General features: G+C 38.6%; 2 protein-coding genes across 3 annotated transcripts; one reads left to right on the top strand and one right to left on the bottom strand.

Annotated features, from left to right (window-relative positions):
* Positions 1 to 768: 768 nt before the first annotated feature.
* Positions 769 to 18,693, top strand: LOC115454372 (X-linked retinitis pigmentosa GTPase regulator). The gene is made up of 8 exons (XM_037443072.1): positions 769 to 937; positions 12,647 to 12,772; positions 13,357 to 13,512; positions 13,827 to 13,982; positions 14,386 to 14,538; positions 15,105 to 15,428; positions 15,663 to 16,835; positions 18,531 to 18,693. Exons 1-8 carry the CDS (start codon positions 919 to 921, stop codon positions 18,641 to 18,643), a joined length of 2,220 nt encoding a protein of 739 aa, XP_037298969.1. The 5' UTR covers positions 769 to 918; the 3' UTR covers positions 18,644 to 18,693.
* On the bottom strand, positions 17,759 to 24,339 carry LOC115455235 (eukaryotic translation initiation factor 4E1-like). 2 transcript variants are annotated; one of them, XM_037443070.1, is made up of 5 exons: positions 24,222 to 24,339; positions 22,056 to 22,228; positions 21,371 to 21,545; positions 19,403 to 19,487; positions 17,759 to 19,136 (listed from the first exon to the last, which is right to left on the bottom strand). In XM_037443070.1, the coding sequence occupies exons 1-5, from the start codon at positions 24,288 to 24,290 to the stop codon at positions 19,006 to 19,008; spliced, it is 633 nt and encodes a 210-aa protein (XP_037298967.1). In that variant the 5' UTR covers positions 24,291 to 24,339; the 3' UTR covers positions 17,759 to 19,005. The 2 variants fall into 2 exon arrangements, with proteins under 2 accessions (XP_037298967.1, XP_037298968.1); XM_037443071.1 differs by having other exon boundaries at positions 22,056 to 22,268; positions 24,222 to 24,300.
* Positions 24,340 to 24,930: the final 591 nt, after the last annotated feature.

A 24,930-nucleotide genomic window follows, 5' to 3' on the forward strand; every position in this document is an offset into this window, starting at 1 on the left:
ACCCGTCACAACATATAGGTACTAATATGCATAAATGCTATCTACAAATCGTTCTAATGATAAGTAGATTCTACATAAATTCTATATAAAGAGAAGCTGGCAGGAATCGAGTTATATGGACTCTTCTCCACTGATTGATACCTCTTCTTAGATTTCCTTACATTACGAAAAACATTTTCTAATTGAACTTGGTTATATAATCTCTAACAGCAATTTTTATGACAACGGAAAACTTGGAAAAGGAATTTATTTCATACCAATATCCAGTGTAAAAAGATCCGCGACAAATATTACCCATTTCCCGCCCTGACCACGTTTAAGCGTACTAGTCGGGGGTTGGGGGATCTATTAGCGGTGGTTACCACTGGTTTGAACGACAATAACAAGTTGCATTGCTATAAATTTCATAGAATAGTCGTTTTACCATAATTTTTTTTTTCACCAACTAAAACATCATATATAATATGAATCTTTCTCATTACCTATATAGGTTCTGACTTTAGCGAAAGCATCAAAATTAAACCATTAGATATTCTCGGTCCTTATTTTGATTCGATATTCAAAATATATCGGAGGATCGACGCTTTCTGTTTCTTGGTCGAAAACTTAAAAATTTAACGGGCATGATATGTCTGACATCGTAGTTGTTTATGACCAGTAGCGACCTAATTAAAATCAGATTCATTATATAATCCGCTTAGCTCTTGCCTTCGACTACAAAAAATACAAAAAACATTTATAACAAATACCATTTCCAGCAACCCTAACTCCACCGAACGCCAGTGGTGTTTTAAAGCTGAGGGGTGGCATGTGGCGGACAGCGGTCAGTGCTAGCGCCGCGGCCGGCCGGTCGATCCGTGACCATGGCTGTCGGTCTCCACACTGTGTACTGACTACTGCTCGAAGGAAACCATCAACATGACCGATGACATACCAGGTGAATGATGTTATTTATTTTGAATATGGAACATGATGTTCAACTTAAGTTTTGTTTTTATTACTGGCACAAACGCACTCATGATTGTCATTGATGTTCCAATTTTAAATTGAATATTATGACATTGGTAACAATTTCAACAAAGTTGTCTACCTCAAAGTTTTCTTCGTTTAAATTTCTAAAGCAATTTTATTATGTAGTGCAATCATTTACATACCATGTCGATATTATTGGTTTTTAATGTATGATTTTAATTTAAGAACTTATAAATAATATGTAATGTTTTTGATTAAAAATATAATTTCTTCGTATTGGTCCGCAGTGCAATAAAGCAATGAGTCATAAACGCATAACGCTCTCTTTGGATCTTATGTCATTAGAATTCGTGGAAAGCGTCGCGACACGTCCGACAACACATAATTCATATCTAAGAATGCATAATTTATAAGAGTGAAGTAAAAGTGGAAGACATTCATTCATTCGTTCATTACTTATTTATAGTCAAATACATTCGATTATTCTTCAACTTATTTTTATATTTTTATTGTTTAACTACTTTTAACATAATATCGCTAATATTTATTTTCATACAAATGAATGACCAAGTTAACAAGTCGCATACCTAGTGATAAACAATAGAACTTTCGATAAAAAGTAGCACCTCCATCAAATCATACAATAACAATATACTGCATGCCACTGCACTGCGCACGCTCGTCATCTCGCATGTCATTTTTTTATTTTACAAAATATGGATTCTTTTTATGGTCAGTAATTACACTGGCTACAATTTCCTTTAAAATTGAAGACGACAGTGCTTGCACTATTGCTAACCGACGGAAATGTATAATATGATGGTGCCTAGTACCATATGAACTCTTGCATCGTATATGTGACCTCGCGAATGCCATCATACAAATTGAAATAAAAATGTAACCTTTAATAAATTTCCTCTGATCAAACATTTTAGTTTTATGTCTTCTATGAATATGGATGTTCATAGAAAACAACACACAATTCTATAACTCGGTCAAACGTTCATAAATCAACATTCATGGGGTCAAGTGTTCAATATTACGCGTTACCGCACCGTGCATGTTACGATAGTGATGATAGCGGATAACTTTTATAGTAGCTAGCAAACTAGTACACAGGTCACCTAATTTTAAAAAGGTATCGCCTATAAAAACTTACGATTCCAAAACTGTGAATCCACTATCAACCTTAAGACAAGGGATTAAGGAATGAATGGATATGGATTTCCGGAAACTTCACTCATCAATTACGATATATAAATAGGCATTTTGTATCGATTTCCTGTCGCTGTAGGCCTTGTTGCGTCCGATCATCGATAATGTGCAATAAACTTGTAAGATAATTTACATTAACTAATATTTTAGGTGAGACAATGAAATTTAACTGATAATGATTACGTGATTCAATAAACGAGTGGGAACCATATTGTTTGTTATTATTTTTTTATTTATCTGAAGTAAGCAGAGATTGTATACCACCTGTACAAACTTAATAATGAATAATATTCCAATTCCATTTCAAACCTCTACAGTAGTTTTTTTTCTATTTTTGTTTAGAGCAGTTAATTCATATACTCCCAAAATCGGTAATAAATAAATTTTAAATTTCCATACGAGTGCACAAGCCTCTCAGGAATCATGAAATAATTTAAATTATAAACGAGCGGTTGTAACTGCAAGCCACTAACCTATCAAAAGATGTACCGTTACATATATCATTGTTCAGATCTTATGTGGACCTGGTACTTTCGCGTCTGCTGCAAAAATGATCATTGAAGTCTCAAGTCTCGCACAATATTGATCGACATTATTAAAAGAAAAGTTTGTTGGCTAAGTAAGAAAAGCTGACTGTGGAGTTCGGTAATGGAGGAAGAAATTTCTCATACCAAGGGATAAAGCTACTAATCACTTGGCAAAGTTTGTACTTGGTAGATTGTTGTTAGAAAACATATAAGGATATGGAGCAAATTGTTCGATGTACTTTGAAAAATAATTCCCCATTCCCCACATTTCATCTGAAACTCACATCTTTTTATCTCTGGAATAAGTGTGAGTCATAAGTGCAACCAATGAACGTCCTCTATAATAAGCTATCTTGAGCCTTATTATTTACGCCACAAGTTATTTTGACAGTACATAACAAACACGAAACCGCATTTAAGACTATAGAAATTCGCATACACAATGTCATTCCACGCAAATTTCACGAAGATAACGCATCACGGGGGCGTTCCGAATTTAGACTGCACTAGAGAATAAGGACCATCAGAAACTAATTACAATCTCTCGTAATCTATCGTATTAATCAAAAATCTGACACAGATTAAACTTGCCCTACTAGGAAATAAAATTCCATCTGCGTAAATTATTTTTATACTATTACTAAATTAGATACACGAAGATCTAATTATAAGCCCCGAGGTTCTGATATGATACCGTAGGATATACGGCGAGTTGTTTCCGACGCATTACACACTGCATACCGCTTACAAACGCAATATTAACATAATAAAAACAACGCTAATGTGGATTTTGCATGCGAGTGTGGTTTCATTGAACTAGTGAGTGGGTTGTTTCCAGCTTTCAGTAAATGGTGTTTGTATGATATATAAGTGGCATATATTTTTGTTATTCCTAAACTTGTTTTCAAAATATTTTCCCTGATAATATATCCACTGTTATGCTTTGGTTTTTGTCTTAGCATGATAAGTACCTAACCATTATTATTTAAATTACGGAATACTACATGAAAAGCTCCCTATTGCAGTGCAGATTCCAAATCTTAAGGTATCAGAAGTTCCATGTTTTAAGTAAATTAACGATGACAGACGCAAGCATGATGTCAAACAACACGGTTGGGCATTCACAGTAAAACCACCCGAACGTGAATTACAAAGCAGTATGTATTCCATTACGCTGGTCACCCTAAAGCAAGATAATATCTAAATATTAAGTCTTATAATGCCGATAAGTACTCTGCCTAACTTGCCATACTAAATGAACATTTTATTAAGCATTAAGTATTTACAGTCCTTTTCCAAATTGTCTATCACTGAACGAAGGAATCAGCTTCTTAATAAAAGGCAACTATTGCTAATCTTGAAAGACTACTACAGGTGGTTTCAAATTTATAGCCCAAACAACCAAATACTACTTTGCTTAGGCATTAATTGGCCGGTAGCGAGTCGGCCGCCCGCCACTTTGGACAAAGTCTTTCCACAGGGTGAAGGGAACAACGAAGGGCTATGTGTGTAACCCCGGAAGACGAACTGGTCAGAACTCTCATACCTGGTATTACCTACGCTAATAATGTGACACACAAGAAAATCAGTTAGTTAATTCTTCATAACAAATAGCTTAGATTTACGACATTTAAAAGTATGTTCGTTTGACACTAAAAACTACGAAGAAAGGATGTCGACATTATTTAAACATGGCCAGAGATTTCTAAGATTTATGTACAATTCATAACATGTTTTGACAATGTATTACAAAATTGTTCTGGAATGTACATACATACTGTAATGTCCTTTGGAGCGTAAAGAAACACAGCTAATAGTTGTTAGCATGGTTTATTTTCCACTGACGTATCCAATGTCATTCTTACAACCTCAGCCCATAGTGCCATAATACTCCGCATAGTTTGCATACACTACATCTCTCCCGACTTAATTTAATCTTAACGGTCTACTCCTTATAACTAACAATTTTCTCTAATCTACATTTCCGCAATGGTCGTGACTGGGATAGTACAGGCGTAGTGGGCGGTGTACTAAACTTTTCATCTTGTGTTTGATGTTCATTTGCACTCGAAATGTTCGGCGATGATATGCCTACGCCGAGCTGCCGCCCTATAGATGGCGATATTGGAGAACCCGTTACAAGTGAACGTTCTTGAACTGGGGTCGCCTCATTCTCACGACTTGAACCCATTATATTAGGTCTGGACTCCTAGAACTCGTGGGGATAACAAGCGACCCACACCTCGGCTTAAGCTGATCGATGTGTCTATGTATTACTTTACTATTCTTGTCTAAGACCTTGAAGTCCCTTACACCCGTAGCCTTAGCCACAGTACCAGGAGCCCACTTCTCCGTCATCGAATGCTGCCGGTACCAGATTCTCTCCCCAACTTTTAAACTTCTATTTTCACACCGACCGTCGTTAGTTTGACGTTGTTGCGCTCGATGCACATTATTTTCTCGGTCTGGCTTAATAATATCTAACGGAGTTCGCAACCTTCTATTCATTAATAATACCGCTGGACTTTCTTTTGTGGTAGAATGTTCGATGTTTCGATAATGTAATAAGAATGTATTTAAGGTCCGATCCACATTTTTACGTTCTAAAACCGCCTTTTTTATTACTTTCTTTAAGGTTCTCACTGCATTTTCTGCCGCCCCGTTAGATGAAGGATGATACGGAGCTGTAAATATGTGCTCCGTACCATTCCGCCTAACAAAATTTGCGAACTCACCACTAGTAAATGGAGGCCCGTTATCTGTTACTATTTGTTTAGGGATACCGAACCTGCTCCATAATTCATGTAGTTTCGCAATAGTGCTACCCGCCGCCGTACTCGGTACACTAAATACTTCTAGCCATTTAGACATAGCGTCAACAACAACCAAATATAATTTCCCTGCTATAGGTCCCATATAATCCAGGTGCACTTATGTGCATCGAGCGCAACAACGTCAAACTAACGACGGTCGGGGTGAAAATAGAAGTTTAAAAGTTGGGGAGAGAATCTGGTACCGGCAGCATTCGATGACGGAGAAGTGGGCTCCTGGTACTGTGGCTAAGGCTACGGGTGTAAGGGACTTCAAGGTCTTAGACAAGAATAGTAAAGTAATACATAGACACATCGATCAGCTTAAGCCGAGGTGTGGGTCGCGGTCTGGCTTAATAATATCTAACGGAGTTCGCAACCTTCTATTCATTAATAATACCGCTGGACTTTCTTTTGTGGTAGAATGTTCGATGTTTCGATAATGTAATAAGAATGTATTTAAGGTCCGATCCACATTTTTACGTTCTAAAACCGCCTTTTTTATTACTTTCTTTAAGGTTCTCACTGCATTTTCTGCCGCCCCGTTAGATGAAGGATGATACGGAGCTGTAAATATGTGCTCCGTACCATTCCGCCTAACAAAATTTGCGAACTCACCACTAGTAAATGGAGGCCCGTTATCTGTTACTATTTGTTTAGGGATACCGAACCTGCTCCATAATTCATGTAGTTTCGCAATAGTGCTACCCGCCGCCGTACTCGGTACACTAAATACTTCTAGCCATTTAGACATAGCGTCAACAACAACCAAATATAATTTCCCTGCTATAGGTCCCATATAATCCAGGTGCACTCTTGTCCACGGCCGAGTCGGCCAAGGCCAGGGATGCGGTGTGGCGCGTGGAGGTGCATCCGAGAACGCAGCGCACGTTCCACACGCGCCACAAGCTTGCTCCACCGCCTCGTCAATACCGGGCCACCACACGTAACTGCGAGCCAAGGCTTTCGACTTGACTATCCCCATGTGAGGCTCATGGATTATTTTTAATACCTTTTCGCGGCAACCTACAGGTATTACTACTCTATGCCCCCACATCACACATCCTAGCTCTTCGTACAATTCGGATTTCCTATTGAAATACGGTCGCAAAGCAGTGATCTCGCAAGCTTCAGGCCAACCATCGCGAATGAAAGTCAATATCCTAGCTAAAATGACGTCCTTTGCCGTTTGTATTTTGACCTCTTTGTAATTTAACAATAGCGCCTCTTGTGCAAAATGCAAAAAAGTTTGTTCGGGAATAGTGTCCTTGTAACATTGGAAATCTTTGGTCACTTCCGGTAACCTTGATAGGCCATCCGCGCAATTTTCAGAAGTTTTGATATACTCTATCTCATAATCATATGCCGAGAGAATTACGGCCCAACGTTGCATCCGGCTAGCGGTCATCGTTGGTATGCCCCTACTAGGACCTAAAATAGACACCAAGGGTTTATGGTCTGTACGCAATATGAACTTCCGTCCGTATAAGTACTGGTGGAACTTTTTACCGTAAAAATTATGGATAAAGCCTCGCGATGTATCTGCGAGTAATTCTTTTCAGCTGCGGTCAGTGTACGGGATGCGTATGCGACCGGCCGCTCGCTGCCAGCGCTTGGCTGCGCTAAAACCCCCCCGATTCCGTGCGGGCTTGCATCACACGTTACGATCAAGGGTTTATCGGGATCATAATGTGCTAATACTTCCGCCCCGGTCAATTTCCTTTTTATTCCGTTGAAAGCTTGTTCGCTTTCAATATCCCAGTGCCATACTATACCCTTTTTTAATAATCTATGCAATGGAGTTAACAATGAACTAAAATTCCTAATGAATTTAGCATAGAAATTAACCATTCCCAAAAATGATCGGAGTTCACTAACATTTTGTGGTCGATTTAGCTTTAATATAGCATCGATCTTTGAACTATCGGCCTTAATACCATCCTTTGATACGACAAATCCTAAATACGTAACCTCTTGTGCAAGGAAAACACATTTATTCTTCCTGAATTTTAACCCGTGGCTGCATAAGCGCTTGAAAACTTCTTCGAGGGCAGCTAAATGCTCGCTCCGTGTTTTCCCACCAATAATAACGTCGTCCAAGAATACCTGTACATTCGGTATACCTTGCAACAAATTAGTCATAATACGTTGGAACACTCCTACGCTTGATGCCAACCCGAAAACTAGCCTATTGTAGCAGAATAATCCTCGGTGAGTATTAATTACGGTATATTTTCGAGACTCATCTAGTTCTACTTGATTATATGCATGTGATAAATCTATTTTACTATAGAATTGCGACCCGTTTAAACCTACTAAAACGTCCTCAATCCTTGGTAGAGGGTAACGATCGATCAGCAAAACCGGGTTCAGGGTCGCTTTGTAATCAGCACAAATCCTCAATGTACCGTCAGCCTTAAAAACAGGCACCAGAGGAGAGGCCCAGTCGGAGCATTCGATGGGCTCGATGACGCCGTCGCGTAGCATACGGTCCAACTCCGCGTCGACGCGCTCGCGCAGTGCATACGGCAGCGGCCGCGCACGATGGTATATCGGCGCCGCCCCCTCTCGCACCCGCAACGTCGCCCTTCCGCCCGTGTACCGTCCCAGCCCGTCACTAAATACTTCTTTATATCTGTCGAGAATGCAACATATTTCTTTATTAACATGAATATTACTATTTCCCTGTATCCGATTACAACACTGTAATGTCCTTTGGAGCGTAAAGAAACACAGCTAATAGTTGTTAGCATGGTTTATTTTCCACTGACGTATCCAATGTCATTCTTACAACCTCAGCCCATAGTGCCATACTCTCCGTACTGGCGAACAGACGCCCTCGGCTCTCCGTACTGTCGAACAGACGCCCTCGGCTCTCCGTACTGACGAACCGACGTACTCGGCTCTGCTGCTAACGCACCTGCTCCTGCGCTGCCGGCGCGTTCCCCCGCAGCTCTGGTCCGCATGCTTGGTGTACTGTATGATCCTCCTTTTCGCGGCAACCTACAGGTATTACTACTCTATGCCCCCACATCACACATCCTAGCTCTTCGTACAATTCGGATTTCCTATTGAAATACGGTCGCAAAGCGGTGATCTCGCAAGCTTCAGGCCAACCATCGCGAATGAAAGTCAATATCCTAGCTAAAATGACGTCCTTTGCCGTTTGTATTTTGACCTCTTTGTAATTTAACAATAGCGCCTCTTGTGCAAAATGCAAAAAAGTTTGTTCGGGAATAGTGTCCTTGTAACATTGGAAATCTTTGGTCACTTCCGGTAACCTTGATAGGCCATCCGCGCAATTTTCAGAAGTTTTGATATACTCTATCTCATAATCATATGCCGAGAGAATTACGGCCCAACGTTGCATCCGGCTAGCGGTCATCGTTGGTATGCCCCTACTAGGACCTAAAATAGACACCAAGGGTTTATGGTCTGTACGCAATATGAACTTCCGTCCGTATAAGTACTGGTGGAACTTTTTACCGTAAAAATTATGGATAAAGCCTCGCGATGTATCTGCGAGTAATTCTTTTCAGCTGCGGTCAGTGTACGGGATGCGTATGCGACCGGCCGCTCGCTGCCAGCGCTTGGCTGCGCTAAAACCCCCCCGATTCCGTGCGGGCTTGCGTCACACGTTACGATCAAGGGTTTATCGGGATCATAATGTGCTAATACTTCCGCCCCGGTCAATTTCCTTTTTATTCCGTTGAAAGCTTGTTCGCTTTCAATATCCCAGTGCCATACTATACCCTTTTTTAATAATCTATGCAATGGAGTTAACAATGAACTAAAATTCCTAATGAATTTAGCATAGAAATTAACCATTCCCAAAAATGATCGGAGTTCACTAACATTTTGTGGTCGATTTAGCTTTAATATAGCATCGATCTTTGAACTATCGGCCTTAATACCATCCTTTGATACGACAAATCCTAAATACGTAACCTCTTGTGCAAGGAAAACACATTTATTCTTCCTGAATTTTAACCCGTGGCTGCATAAGCGCTTGAAAACTTCTTCGAGGGCAGCTAAATGCTCGCTCCGTGTTTTCCCACCAATAATAACGTCGTCCAAGAATACCTGTACATTCGGTATACCTTGCAACAAATTAGTCATAATACGTTGGAACACTCCTACGCTTGATGCCAACCCGAAAACTAGCCTATTGTAGCAGAATAATCCTCGGTGAGTATTAATTACGGTATATTTTCGAGACTCATCTAGTTCTACTTGATTATATGCATGTGATAAATCTATTTTACTATAGAATTGCGACCCGTTTAAACCTACTAAAACGTCCTCAATCCTTGGTAGAGGGTAACGATCGATCAGCAAAACCGGGTTCAGGGTCGCTTTGTAATCAGCACAAATCCTCAATGTACCGTCAGCCTTAAAAACAGGCACCAGAGGAGAGGCCCAGTCGGAGCATTCGATGGGCTCGATGACGCCGTCGCGTAGCATACGGTCCAACTCCGCGTCGACGCGCTCGCGCAGTGCATACGGCAGCGGCCGCGCACGATGGTATATCGGCGCCGCCCCCTCTCGCACCCGCAACGTCGCCCTTCCGCCCGTGTACCGTCCCAGCCCGTCACTAAATACTTCTTTATATCTGTCGAGAATGCAACATATTTCTTTATTAACATGAATATTACTATTTCCCTGTATCCGATTACAACTAAACAGAGGAATGCTTATCTGTAATTCTGCTAACCATTGTCTACCTAATAACGACGTCATGCCACCGTCAATAATAAATAATTCGAGCCGCTTATTGACATTATTAAAATTTACATCTGGTGTTATAACGCCCAAAGGCTTAATTTTAGAACCGTCATAAAATCTTAATATTGTATTATCATTCTCGATGGGTAAATGAGTGAAAAGTCTGTCATACGTCTTTTTACTTATGCATGATATGGCGGTACCTGTGTCAATTTCCATATTAACTTTAGTACCTTCAATACATATTGGTAAACTTACTGCCTTATAATTATTTAACGCTAAGAGATTTAATTGCTCCTCGATGTTTCCATCCTCCTCTCTGCTACTGTTGTGAATGACGTCATATTCGTTGTCCGAAAACTCTCCAGCTTCCGCTCCTCCAAAGTAGGTGCACTCCTGCGACATTTGGGCCGAATCCGCATTTTCCGCGGGACACACCCGTCGCAAATGACCAACTCGGTGGCACTTGCTGCAAGTGAAGTTCCGGAATCGACAAACGGTGAAGGAATGGGACGTCCTTCCGCATGCCGTACATTTCCCGTACTGACGAACAGACGCCCTCGGCTCTCCGTACTGGCGAACAGACGCCCTCGGCTCTCCGTACTGTCGAACAGACGCCCTCGGCTCTCCGTACTGACGAACCGACGTACTCGGCTCTGCTGCTAACGCACCTGCTCCTGCGCTGCCGGCGCGTTCACCCGCAGCTCTGGTCCGCATGCTTGGTGTACTGTATGATCCTCCTCTGCGCGCCCAACCTTTACTGCTCGTGTTTTGTTTCATCGCATGCATCGCCTCTGCCCCATTGGTTGACTCCACGATTGCTGCATCCCGTTCCGCCGCCTCCAAGGATTGTGCTAATTTAACCGCCTCAGCGAATGTTATTGTATCCTCTTCCGCAAAAAGCCTTTGCCGAATGACGTCACTATTAAGACCACATATGAATTGATCGCGCAAATTTTCATTCAATTTTTCTTTAAATTTGCAATCCCGCGATAGTTTCTTTAATTCCGCAACAAAAGTGGCTATGTCTTCTCCCGATCCTTGACGTTTTTGTCGGAATCGGTATCTTTCCGCCAACGAAGATGGCGTCGGCTGTAAATGCTGACGTAACAGTTCGCATACATGGGCGTATTGTAATTCAGACGGCTTACTCGGACTGGCGAGATTTACGAGTAGTTCATACGCCTCGTCTCCCATCGTAGCAATCAAAGTTGGTAATTTCAAATCGTCCGTTACTTTGTTGACTTTAAAATACATGTTCAATCTGTCTATATAAGAACTCCATACCCCTGACCGCACGTCAAACTCCCGTACTTTACCGATCGACATCGTTTAAATAGTACTATTGACACTATTTGCGCACAAGATATAATTGTCTACTAATTATTATTATAATTATTTTAATCCTCGTCGCCACTGTAATGTCCTTTGGAGCGTAAAGAAACACAGCTAATAGTTGTTAGCATGGTTTATTTTCCACTGACGTATCCAATGTCATTCTTACAACCTCAGCCCATAGTGCCATAATACTCCGCATAGTTTGCATACACTACACATACATACTCCGAAAACAGACCCAGAACGATGTACGCTGAATAATAACTTAGATTCAAGCTAGCATACTAGTTTTTCATGCATAAGGAATAAATATTAGACGCGTCATTTCTTAAGGTGCCAGTCTCAGAATATACTTACGTTAATTTGCGACTTCATCAATCATTTGTTAAGCCGAAAGTTAAAGGTCACTCGGCGGAAATAACGCGGCCTTTATAACGCTTTACATTTTTTCCACGATACATAAAGATTTTGGCTGGAACTTTATGACGTCATAATCCTTTCTTTTAATAGCCGGGTTGGAAGTAATTTAGCTCTCGGAACGACGTCGGCCATTATTATTCTTTTGTATATAAAACTAATTATTTGTAGGTATTAATAACTAAACCAAATGGAAATTTATACTTACGAATATATTTCGAACCACTATTATTGAACCTTTGTTTTACATAGTTATTACAGAGTATTAAATACCCAATAGATTAAGTCAACAATGATTATAATTTTAAGCATCGCCCATACGCGTCGTTACTAATTTGATCCAAGAAACACGGTAATTATATACTGCCCACTATTGAGCATGGTTGTCTCCTATTTCTTAAAGGGTATAAACATAAGTCCACCAAGCCGGCCTAGTGCGGGTTCGAAGATTTCCCGTATCTTCTAAATTTTTATAGAGAATTCTCAGGTATGTAGGCATCCTCACACTGTTTTCTTTTAATGTTAAACCGAACGATGAATAAAGATCTCTACAGTCTATATTTAGTAGACAAAAATCCACATAACTTTCTATACAAATCTGTATTTCAATAATTAAGTAGTTATTTATATGTTGTTGAATAGAAACCGGTGCGGTTTTCACGTTCGGCAAGTCGCACTTCGCGGACAACGAGCCGAGCCACTTCTTCATCAAGAACGACCCGATAGTCGCCATTTCCTGCGGTGACGAGCACAGCGCTGTTATATGTCGTAAGTATCTACCCTACCTTCTTTTTTTTTCTACAATCTAACCTTATGTACCCTTACCCTGTCATTATTATCACATTCTAGTGTGTAGTCAACACAATATCAAGAATGCTTTAGAATGGATTTAGGTTACTTATTAAGATAAGCAACGTGCCTGGCGTTGCTTTTCTCTGAGGGATCAAATTCAGCCTCTTTCGTTGCTTGACCAAGTAATTGAATCCAAGACCAGCCCTCAGTACGCTGCTGCTCTACCAAATAAACGATTTTGGTTAATCACTCTTAGTTCAGTTTATTTCTGACCTTAATTTTTTTAGATATAATATGCTGTATTTATTATAATCGAATATTTTTATGGTTCGTGTTCTTTATTTTTAACCACTGCTACTGCAAAACTGTCTCAAGGTTAAAATATTTTTCATTTAATATATAAGTACGAATTAAATGTCGGAATTATAAGACTAAATAAATAATTATAGTATAGAGTGTTTTGCCTAACTTTACATAGTATATAAGCTTGCCAAGTTCAAGTCCACTACTTCCTCTTCTATTTGCTCTTCGCAGACATAAAAGCTATGTTTTTTCTGCAGAGAATGGACGAGTGTTCGTATTCGGGGCAAACACCTGGGGCCAACTGGGGCTCGGACACAAAGAAGTGGTGACCAGGCCCAGCTGCGTAAAATGGCTGAAGCCGCAGCGAGCTATGTTCGTCGCATGCGGGCGGGCGCATACTGTGTTTGTTACAGGTAACTTGACCTTTATGTCTAACTACATTAGGTATAACATTAAAGACATTTATAGCGAGTAACGCATCTAATTCCGCTGATATTTTGTTTAAAAATTATTTATTTTAATTATTATTGCTAAGGTTATAGCTTAGCTTGGGTTCTAGTTATAATTCTTCGTAAGAATACTATGCGAAATCAGTAGATCTGGGTAGTAACCCAGACACCAGCATAGTAAACTCTAAAGTCTAATCCATCAGTAGTAGAAGGTGTTTGTGCCAACAGTCATTTAGGCCCTATAATTGAAGAGTTTCTACTACAACCATATCTTTCAGACACAAACGCGATACACACAGTGGGATGCAACGACGAGGGTCAACTCGGCACAGGAGACCTGGAACATCACACCGTCCCACAGTACGTGGAACTCAACCAGCCCGCCACCATCAAGCAGGTGTCGGCCGGGAGTAACCACACTGCCATACTCACTGGTAAACATTCCCTAGCAACGGATCGCATATTTTTATAGGCTTACAGTCACGATACTCAACAATAACAACAGCATCTTTAGATACCAGGAACCACTCCAATTTAAATGCATAATAATTATGTTCCGGTTTAAAAAATATAATCAGTATTGGGTATCTTAAATTTCGCATTTTAAAACTTGACTTACAGTGTCGATCCAGACTAACATCCTATGTTCTAGGATGACGACCGCAGTGCAGTACTTTGTTTTGTAATTGTGTATGCGGTGGTATCGTTTATCAAAAGCTACTAACTTGCTCGCCTCGTCATTCAATAAAAAAATTAAAAGAACCATAAACATTTAAATTAGAGCCAATTTCGTAATAGAAAGGCCTACCAATATAATCTGCGTCTAATGTTTACCAGAGGAGGGTCGCGTGTACATGTGCGGCTCCAACTCGGAGGGGCAGCTCGGGCTGGGTGAGGACACACGCTCCGCCGTCAAGTTCACGGAGCTGCGGTTCATGGAGACCATCGCATTCGTCGAGTGCGGATACTACCACACCGTTTTCATTACCAGTCAGTACACTTATAAACCATGAAACTAAGTTTAGATTAGCAATTTCTTTCACCAATATACTGCAAAAGAACTTTCAGATACATTTAGACTAACGGCAATATTTCAATACTTTTATACACACGCCATAAGTCCTGTAAATTCCAAATTAGTAGGTAGAAGTCAACTTGCCATGATTGTTCACACGGTAAAACTTGCTTACGGAAGTCGATTTCTACAAGTTGATAATCTAAACCGCGCTTTAATCCAAAAGTTAATAGAATCAATGACACGAAAGTTTAATTGAAATTATGACAAAAATAACATGTCGCATTTATGTCCTTAAATCGAAATATTTTATAATCCAGCTGGGTAATCAAACCCACGGTTTCGGATTTAAAACCTAAGCCACTACTCAATCAATGGGTCGATATTGAATGAATCAACAAAAATTGATATGAGGTTTACTCATGGTAAAAACACATGGCATAGTTCTTTGAAGCATATGGACTATGCAATGGACTTGGAATTCGATTCCTATGAACAGATAACTGTTTACAGTTTGTCACATGATATTAATAACTTTTAGGCAAAGGTGCCGTGTTCGTTACCGGTGACAACGAAAACCAAAAATTAGGCCTTCCAAACACAGCTATCACCGTCTACGTGCCACAACTTCTGCCCATAGACACGGCCATAAAAAGCGCTTGCTGTGGCGCCTCACACACGTTTCTATTGTCAATGGACGAGACCAAAATACTAGCGTTCGGGTCAAACGAGAAAGGGCAACTAGGAATGCCCCGAGACATCGAATATGTCACTGAACCCAAAGAAATTGATATGGAGCAAATGTTCGACGGGTTTCAGTTAAAACTGGTCGCCTGCGGGGCGATGCACACGGCGTTTGTTACAGGTGAGCAAATAACGCTGTTAGTTCAATGTGCGGTTGAAATGTCGCGATAGAGTACACTCAGCCATTAAGTTATATAGGCACACTACTATTAACTCGGTTTTCAGTGGAATTTATTGTTACCTATAATTATAAAAGTTAATGTACGATCGACACGAAAGTTTCCTATTTTTTTATTCAGTATTCGTTTTTATTTCGAGGCTGACAGTCTCTTTAAAACTTAAATTTTGTTTCCAGACAACGGACTACTTTACACGTGTGGCGAGGCGCGACACAACAAACTGTGCTTGGAGGATATCGACAACGCCAATTCACACGACGTCGTACTCAATCAATACACACCTAAGCGGGTCACAGCGATGAATGGGCACATTGTTGATAACGTAGCGTGCGGCGGCTGCCACACGCTGCTCACCGCCACCAAGGGCTCTAATGCCGACTTTACTAACAACGACTTCAACATCGTCAACGAAACCACCAGGCAGATCGTCCTCGCAGAGCTGCCGCCCTTAAAAGTACCAGTGATGAACAAAATAGAAGAACCGTACACGACAGAGGACGTGATCAACTCCAACGCCGAAGCACAACACAATACTGAACCCGACCACTTGAACGGCAATACGAACGAGGAGACCGGATCGATAGACTCATTAGAAGCAAACGTCAGCGGGTCGCATATCGTAAACATAAACGACCTTGAGACCGAAAATGGTAGCACGCATGACGTGGCCGACATAAACAAAGACGAAATCGATCGACCCTCCCGTATGTCGCATATTGAACCAATGGACGTCATTGAAAGCATGGACACTGTCGTAGACACAGCCTACGAAAATATACAAAATACAGCCAAAGAAGTGACTGCAGAAACTAAAAATAAAATTGATGATACAGTTAAAAATGTGACTGACGCAGCTAAAGACAAAGTAGAAGTGGTCGAAGAATTTGTGAAGAAATCCGTACCATTATCTCCTGGAAAACACGAAGAAGCAAAGAAAATTCTGAGTGTACCCAGTCAGGTTGATGACATCGCAAATTCGCCGCCGCCGAAGACGCCCATACTTCCAGAATTACTACATATTCCAGATCTATCTCAAATCAGTCCAGTTTTAAGTAAACACAGTGACGAAAAAAGTGAAACTGGACAATCCGAAAACGAAACGATCCCGTGCGGTTCGGACAAATCTAGCCCACAAGGTGATAAGACAGCTAAGACACAAGCTGTGATGCCGATAGTTAGGAGTGACGATCACATCGACATGCAAGTGGACGCAGAGCATCGTGAAGATAGTGATGTTGTAGTTAACAAGTTACAAGAGAAAGGTCGATTTGCACGGCTATTCCAGTCGATAAGAGATAAAGAAAACTCGTGTATGGGAAAAGGCAAAGTCATTGAAGAAAACATTGTAGGTACGTAAACGTGCAATTATTTTAACTTTATTGTAATTAGTTTGTATAGCATTATTAAAATCTCGATTTGATTGAAACCGCACTGGATATCGGGATATTGGAAAAAAATACTTCTCAAAAATAGTTTTTTTTTTAATATACGTAATTTACTTAAACATTTATCTATATATATAAAAATCAATTGCTGTTCGTTAGTCTCGCTAAAACTCGAGAACGGCTGAACGGATTTATCTTATCTTGGTCTTGAATTATTCGTGGAGGTCTAGGGAAGATTTAAAAGGTGAGAAAAATTCGAATAATTGCCGGGAAAATCCTCAAAACAGCATTTTTCTATTTCCCATACAAACGTTTTCTAAATAAAATGGAGAGTCAATTTGTAATTTATTACCGCTGCATAAAGTTCAAATTCGCGTGCGCGTTGGAGGATCTAATATCGCGTTCTGAAACTCAACAAAAGTGAAAGTGAATCGCGAACGCGACAAAATTGCATAGTCTCAAAATACATAGTACATAAATAGTGGTCGGCTTCGAGAAACTCAATTTTAGCTAACTTCAGTTGTTAATATAATATATAACTCAAAGGTGACTGACAGTGATATATCAAGGAACAGTCCAAACCATTGGACGGATCGGGCTAAGACTTTACATGCATAAAGCTACTATGACGTTGGCATCCCCTAAGAAAGGATTTTGATAAATTCTACCCTTAAGGGGATAAAATAGGGGATGAAAGTTTGTATAAATGTTCTTAGATTTTCGACTGATTGAACTGAAATTATAGATTGGGGATAAAATTAGTTTGAACCTATAAGTACCGGGAAAATATGTAGCAAGACTTTTATCAAACAGTGGAATTTTATCCTGGAAAACACCTTCACGCGGGCGAAGCCGCGAGCAAAAGCTAGTCAATAATAAATAGTCGAAACATTAAATCTATATAATATAAACTAATAGGTACAATATTTCGAATATCACACATTTTCACTATGTTAATGTTTAAAGCCTTTTAATTATACAATATACGTAACATTAAATCATGATTATCAAAGATTAAACTTATTATCTAAGTTACAAATATTTAGCACGAAATTATTTTCGTAAGTCACCCATTAACATGACCAATGTAAGAAACTTGGCAGGTATCGCTATATACTAACCCCCTTATTCATAGACGTTATTTATCTAAGGACGGAACACTGCTGTGATAACAAGTCTATTTCTCCGTGCTGACGGCATGGCAGCATTCGCAATGCCTAGACATAGGGCCGTTGTGATTGGCTAATATAAACAATGCTGAACAAACAGCAAGCTGTCAGATAAACAAAGCTGAGACGCAGACTTGTTATCGCAACAATGCTCCGTCCTTTGATAAATAACGTCTATGAATAAGAGGGTAACAATTCAGTCGCCTTATATGTGATTAGTGATTTATTACAAAAATGGCGCGTGGCTAAATCTAAGGAACCAAATGGGAAATCGGATTTCAAAAGAGAAATTTAAGCAATTTCCAACCACTCAGTCCTCTTTAGTCAATTCCATATCATCACCTTTGTGAGTGTATGTTACTAAACTAATGTGTGCGTTTTATAGGTTTGCAAAATTGTTACAGTAAACAAACCTCATTAAATAAACGATCACTTATTATTACCAATGTACATAAACTTAATAACAATGAAAAAAACATTTTTGTTGCAGAAACAGTAAACGAAGGTGTGGATAATGCCGAGAAATCGATACACAAGGTTGAAGAGACAGTCGAAACAGAGATAAGAAACCAGACCAACTCACGAACGTGCACCATATTGTAAACGCATTTCGTCTTCTCATATGTTTAATGAATAAAGTTTTTATTATTGCATGAGTATTGTAACCTTCCAGTATAAAGATAATACTAAGTGAACGATTGATAGCTACAGTAATCTCTATTTACATCTAAAAATACCTGAACATGTCTGTTTAAGTGACTATTTTGTTCGAGAGACGACGAGCCACTTCATAATAAGAATACCTTATCAATAACACCTATAACACTCATTTACTTAGTGGCAGGAATAGTCGAAGTGTAAGGTACACTTCGACTACACTAAGATACAAAATTAATAACATATTATATTCCTTTGGCAAGATATCTCGCTGATTCTGATAAAAAAAACAACAACAAAACGAAATCCTAAACGGAATATAGACTAGTTTTTGACTCGTGCATATAAAAGTGTAACCTTGAATATAGTCCCAAGCGGTTTTTGATTTTTCTTGCTACTTCACAATTTTGTTTCTCGTCAACACTCCTCGTCCACAAACCTGTAAATCAAAATATAAATATTTTTTATAATGAAAAAAAAATGTTACTTGAGGTAAAAACTAGCAGTTAATTTAATGGTTTAATTCCTACCAATAGAGTTTCTTGAAAATATTGCATACTGTGTTGTTCGCGGTTACGCTCGTGATTGACTGTTTACTCCTAACAAATATCCGAACATTACGATTTATAAACAAGGGAGCAAAATTTTAATAAAAATAGCGCCAAATATATGCAAAGACACTAGTATAGAATTTGAAATACTCACAAATTTTACTCTTCGCTCTCACGTTCACGAGCGCTCCGCAAACTAAATCAGGATGCATGAAGTTTTCACCAATCATCAGCAAAATCTGCAACAAAGAAACGCAACACGTTTACAAATTACAAAAATGATTTGATACCACGTAAAGTGAGAACTCGGTGTTAGGTTTTTTATGGTAAGTGGTTTTTAGAGCCTTATTTTATTTTATTTATTTTCATTTGTCAAATTCATGCATTTACAAAGATATTAAACAAATGAAGTCAAACTAAATTCCCGAATAAACTAAGGTAATGACATCATGCAAAGAGACGTGAAAAGCACATTATTAATCACCTAATGTAAATAATGAATGAGAGTACTTATATATTTTTTTTATTGCTTTGAATGACGAGACGAACTTGCCGTTCGCCTGATGGTAAACGATACGACCACCCATAAACAGCAGAAACACCACCCAACAAAACATCCTGAGACATAAGATGTTAAGTCTTATTATGTCCAGTACGCAACAGTGACTACACACAGCTGCTTGGCGGCAGAAATAGACATTGCAGTGGTATCTACCCAAGCGAACTCTCACATATGAGAGACCTACCGCCAGTAATTATTATTAAAGGTCCGACTTGCCCCCAATTCTACCCATTAATGCAGGTAGAATATAACGGATTTATCAACAGTGGAGGTTGCTAAACATCAGACCCACTTGATTGTTTCACATCCAATTCATAAAGCACTTATTTCCTAGTATCAATAATGTATGTAGTTCAGTTTACATCTTGTTTGACTTCCTCCTCACCAGGAAACGTTAATGACTAGTGTTTATAATTAATAGACATTTTATCGTTTGCCTTGGGTCAAGTAATTTTAAAGCCGAAGAGATGATACTGTAATAACTTATTTACTGATTAAAATATTTACTGGTAAGGTCCATAATCCTTAAAATACATTTTTATAGGAGCATCGTAAAGGAACCCTGCACATGATGTTATGTGGCGTGGGACGCGGCAAATGTTTGAGTAATGAGACATGCTTACGCGTCGCCAGTCGACATAATTGTGTCGGCCTGTTTGAGACCGGATATTTATTATTTAAAATTTATACAGTAGATGTATACAGGTGGACTTAATGCCTGAGGCATTTTCTAACAGTCAATCATTGGTTGATGCAGAGATGAGACGATGTGACACTTTCGTAGGCCAATATGGCGGATTTTACATCATGTGTACCTTTTGATCGCTATGCAATATTTATTATGTAAATTAATTAGGTTCGTTAGTTTTAGCCACACTTTTAATTAAAAAATAGTTCTAAAAGATCTCTTTCTAGAATTCTCGTATGCAAGATTGAATCTGAATAAGTTCCACCATGTTTTCTTTTGAGCTGTAGTGTATAAACACTTAACTGTTATATTCCGTTTGAAGGACATGGTGTTGAGTGGAACTACTAAGCATTATGAAATATTAAGTCTAATGACTCATTAGGATGACGAGTGCAGCTCAGTGCCATTCAGAGCTTTGAGATTCAAGATCATCAGGGTGATGATAAACCTATTTATGTATGAATACCTCCTAACCGAATTTCGACCACGGCGGCCAATAGCAACAGAGATAAACCAATTACATAGATGCACTCTCTGTTGCTTTACTCTCATAGTCCGCGGAGACGACAATCCGGCATGACCGGAGAAGAATCAAAAGCAGAACCAACGGCTTTATATGCTTTTCGAAGCACTTTAGCACACAGCTAACTTCCTGACTCCGAACTGCGACTGAGTAATTTTTAAAATAGAAAATCCCGTCATAACTATTCTCTCGACCTAGGATTCAAACCCAGACTACAGCACGATAGTCGAACTCGTACCGCGTACGCGTTAAAACGCCAACGAGGCAGTCAGATATGTTTATGTATAAACATAATGCATCAAACAAAAAAAAAGCTTGTCTCGTCATTCAGTCTTAAAAAATATCTTACCACACCCAACCAAATTCTATCCATTTCTTTGAAAGTTTTTTTCTCGAAACCAATGATCCATCTTCCCCCTTTTTTGTTGGCTTCGTTCTCCCACATGGGTGTAATGCCATCCTTGAACACCATATAATCCTGCCCCACCTTTAACTCAGTCGGCAATTTCATGTGATGGTAAAGACTGTAAGAAAATTGGAAAATATTAAAAAAAAATGGAATTACTTCAACTATTATTACAATACAAGTTTCTATGGGTATTTCAATAGACCTTGAGGACATTATGAACAAAATTGCACATTCTATTCTCACGAAGTAGATTTAAGTTGAATAGACATAATAATATGTTAGAATTTTAATGTTGGAAACATGAATAAGAAATTATAAACATAATACCTGTATATCGCGTGGAAAAGCGACGCCCACCAATTTACTCTGACATCCTGCCTATTCACATAAATGTCAACCAGCGGCGAAGGGTCCACATAACCTGATTCTTGCCCTTTTGTAATCTATGTTAGATTATCATTAGAACGATTCACCGACCGCATTGATGCATATTAATCCCTATGGCTTATATATTGCGTCGGGTTCTCTTTCGGAAAATTTTACCATTCGCCGCTGATGTCTACATGAAAATTAGACTCGATAATATTTTTAAGTCCTACTTATGCAAGCTTTTATTTAAACATACCACCAGAAGTCCTCAACGGTGTCGAATGTGGTCAACTTCACGAGATTCTTCTCCCACACGCTGCTCTTGTCAGTGTACATCCAGTAGCTCCATTTTCGTTCCAGTGGATGTTTGATATTTTGAATATCCTGCTCCTGGTGTCCGTTAACTATAGCGTTATTTGATTCTGACTCCTTCAAACGAAACGTAGATAAACAAGTTTGTTTTGACTAACTGTAATTAGATAGGTACCTACTAATTATTATCAACATGGTCTTTTAATAACCTTATGAAATCATGAATCATAACATCTAGACTAGTCTATCAAGTTCTAGGTCGTACAAATATGACAAAGTGTGAAGTGATACAATCAGTAATTTTAAGTTTCCAATGAATTGTCCGTTGTTATAAGTTGCCAAAAATATATTAAAAATATAAAGAAATCGAATTGAGATTTTGAGCTATTTTTATGGCTAAATTCAAAAAAAAAATATTAAATGAAGAGCATAAACAGTTAAGGTAATTAGAAGGGCAAAATTAGTTGGGTCTCAATTACGAACGTTACAAAATGCAAAAATCTACGCGGAAATGTGCATATTACTGAAACCAACATAAACACCTATAACAAAGCATATAGAAGACCTATCTTACGTCATTTCATGATTCATTCGGTGAATCGCTTTGGCGTCTGATAACAAATTATCCATACCGAAAAGCTAATGCATTCTATATTTCCACGTTTTCATTGCACATTCTAGAGTCGCGGATAAAAAGTGGGGCAAATTATATGCCCCATATAAAGTGGTAGTTACTACATCTCTCATGAACTTTGGGCAAATACGATGACGTCTGTTTCAAACACGAAGTACCGTACAAGTACTATGTTTGGGGTTTGAAAGACATTATAGTTCGGGTAATCACTGGTCATTATGGGACGGGACAACTTAATGTTTTAGGGTAATGAATATTGCAACACTACGTAATAAATAAAAAGCGTAATGCCAAATAAAAAGTTGTATGTGATGTTAATATTTATCAGGGATTGCGGGTTTTAAATTACGTACTAATTGAAGTCGATATACAACAAAAATTGAATTAATCACATAAATAGTCACATAAAGAAGTATAAATAAACTTTAAATAAAAGTAGACCAATGTGTTTGTCTAGGTAATGATCTCACTTTAAGCTAATTATCATTATTCTCTACATCCTTACCCACACCAATTGTCTTTCATTTGCAAATAAAATTATTATAATCAGTGATGCGCCATTTTATTATCGCAATGCGCATTCTATCATTCGATTGATATATGCACTTTAAGTACTTATTATTATACCTATTTATTAGTTAGCAATCAAGTAATTCCAAGCTATACTGAAACTATCAAAATGCTCCAGATTTTTATTGTTCTGGACTATAGCTTGCCCCTTGTCCGCGGCGCGGTTTGTCACATAGTTGTGTTGTGACGTCATTCATAAGCAAATTATGTTACAAAATACGATATGTTACACGTTCTGGTAATTGAATTCAGAACATCTCGACGCCAGTCATCCACAACGTTTTACGAGTATGCAGTGCGACGAGTGACGCATTACAAATACTTTCATTCTTTGTTTCAGCCAACATAGTATTGATAAATAACCAAATGCACTACATAACTTATTACTAAACTTCACAATCCACTGACAAGAGATGAATACGCCGTTTTATTAGTCGACTATGGCGCAAATTACGTGATCTGGACAATTGTTCATCATAACAGAAACTGAGGCATGCGCATGACTCAAGACTATCTCATCAGTCGATCACACTAATCATTGCGCATAACACGTTAAAATAAATAATTATATTTACTTATTAAATAAGCCGTTAAGAGGTTTTATAAATATGACCACAGTATTTACTAGTAGTACTAGTACCCATGTGTATGATCTATCTAGGTACCAAACATAACTATGGTAGGTATGTGATAGCTAATGCAATATATGTTTGATACCATTTCTATCAAAATTGAGCCCTAAATTTCTCAGAAACATTAGATCGTTAAGGCTAGAAAGGTTCATGTAGAATTACTCAATAACAACCGCTAAAATAGTTCAAACACAATAAACGAAATATTACATGCGTCGTAATAAAATAGGAACAAAGATGCTACAATTTTTAAGAAATGAGAGAGGTTACGTACCATGTTATTATTATTGTGCCGATCGTATGAAACTGTAATTACGATTGACTGACCATATGTCCAATACATCCGTATTTAAACAATTATTATCGTTGAGTCTGACTAACCGTTATGACAATATATTTAGATTTCCCCGATATGTGAAAAGGTGTTGCCAAAGCAAAAATATGAAAATAAACGTTTATTAAAAACAATGGATATCTTGGAGACGTAAACCAAAAAGATCGATCGAAATGCATCTATATGTGGAAACATGATTAATTGATAATCACTATAACAGAATACCTTCTTTGATATGACATAAATGAAAATATTGTCTATGCTTCTAAATAAATGCTATCACAAACCTCTGAAATCCCCAATTAGAACTCGGGGAATTACTTTTTTGTGCTTTGCTAGTGATGTCACATTACGTAGATAGATTCAAACTTGCAGTATACATCTAATTATGGCATGTGCGCGTAGTTTATATTTACTTACAGTTGAAACCGGCTATAACGACATCGTTTATAACGACCAAATGGCGAAGTCCCTCCCGAAGCTCTGTGTAAACTTATACACTGTACAGCTTATAGGACACTGGATAAAGCGACTAAAATCGTCGGAATTTATCACGAATAACGATCAATCTTCATATTAATATCCAAAAATCATTCATATTAATCTAAAAATGTATTGATCACTGTTGTAATGCAATGTTGTGTATTGT

This window comes from Manduca sexta, chromosome 26, assembly GCF_014839805.1.
Source record: "Manduca sexta isolate Smith_Timp_Sample1 chromosome 26, JHU_Msex_v1.0, whole genome shotgun sequence".
NCBI lineage: Eukaryota > Metazoa > Arthropoda > Insecta > Lepidoptera > Sphingidae > Manduca > Manduca sexta.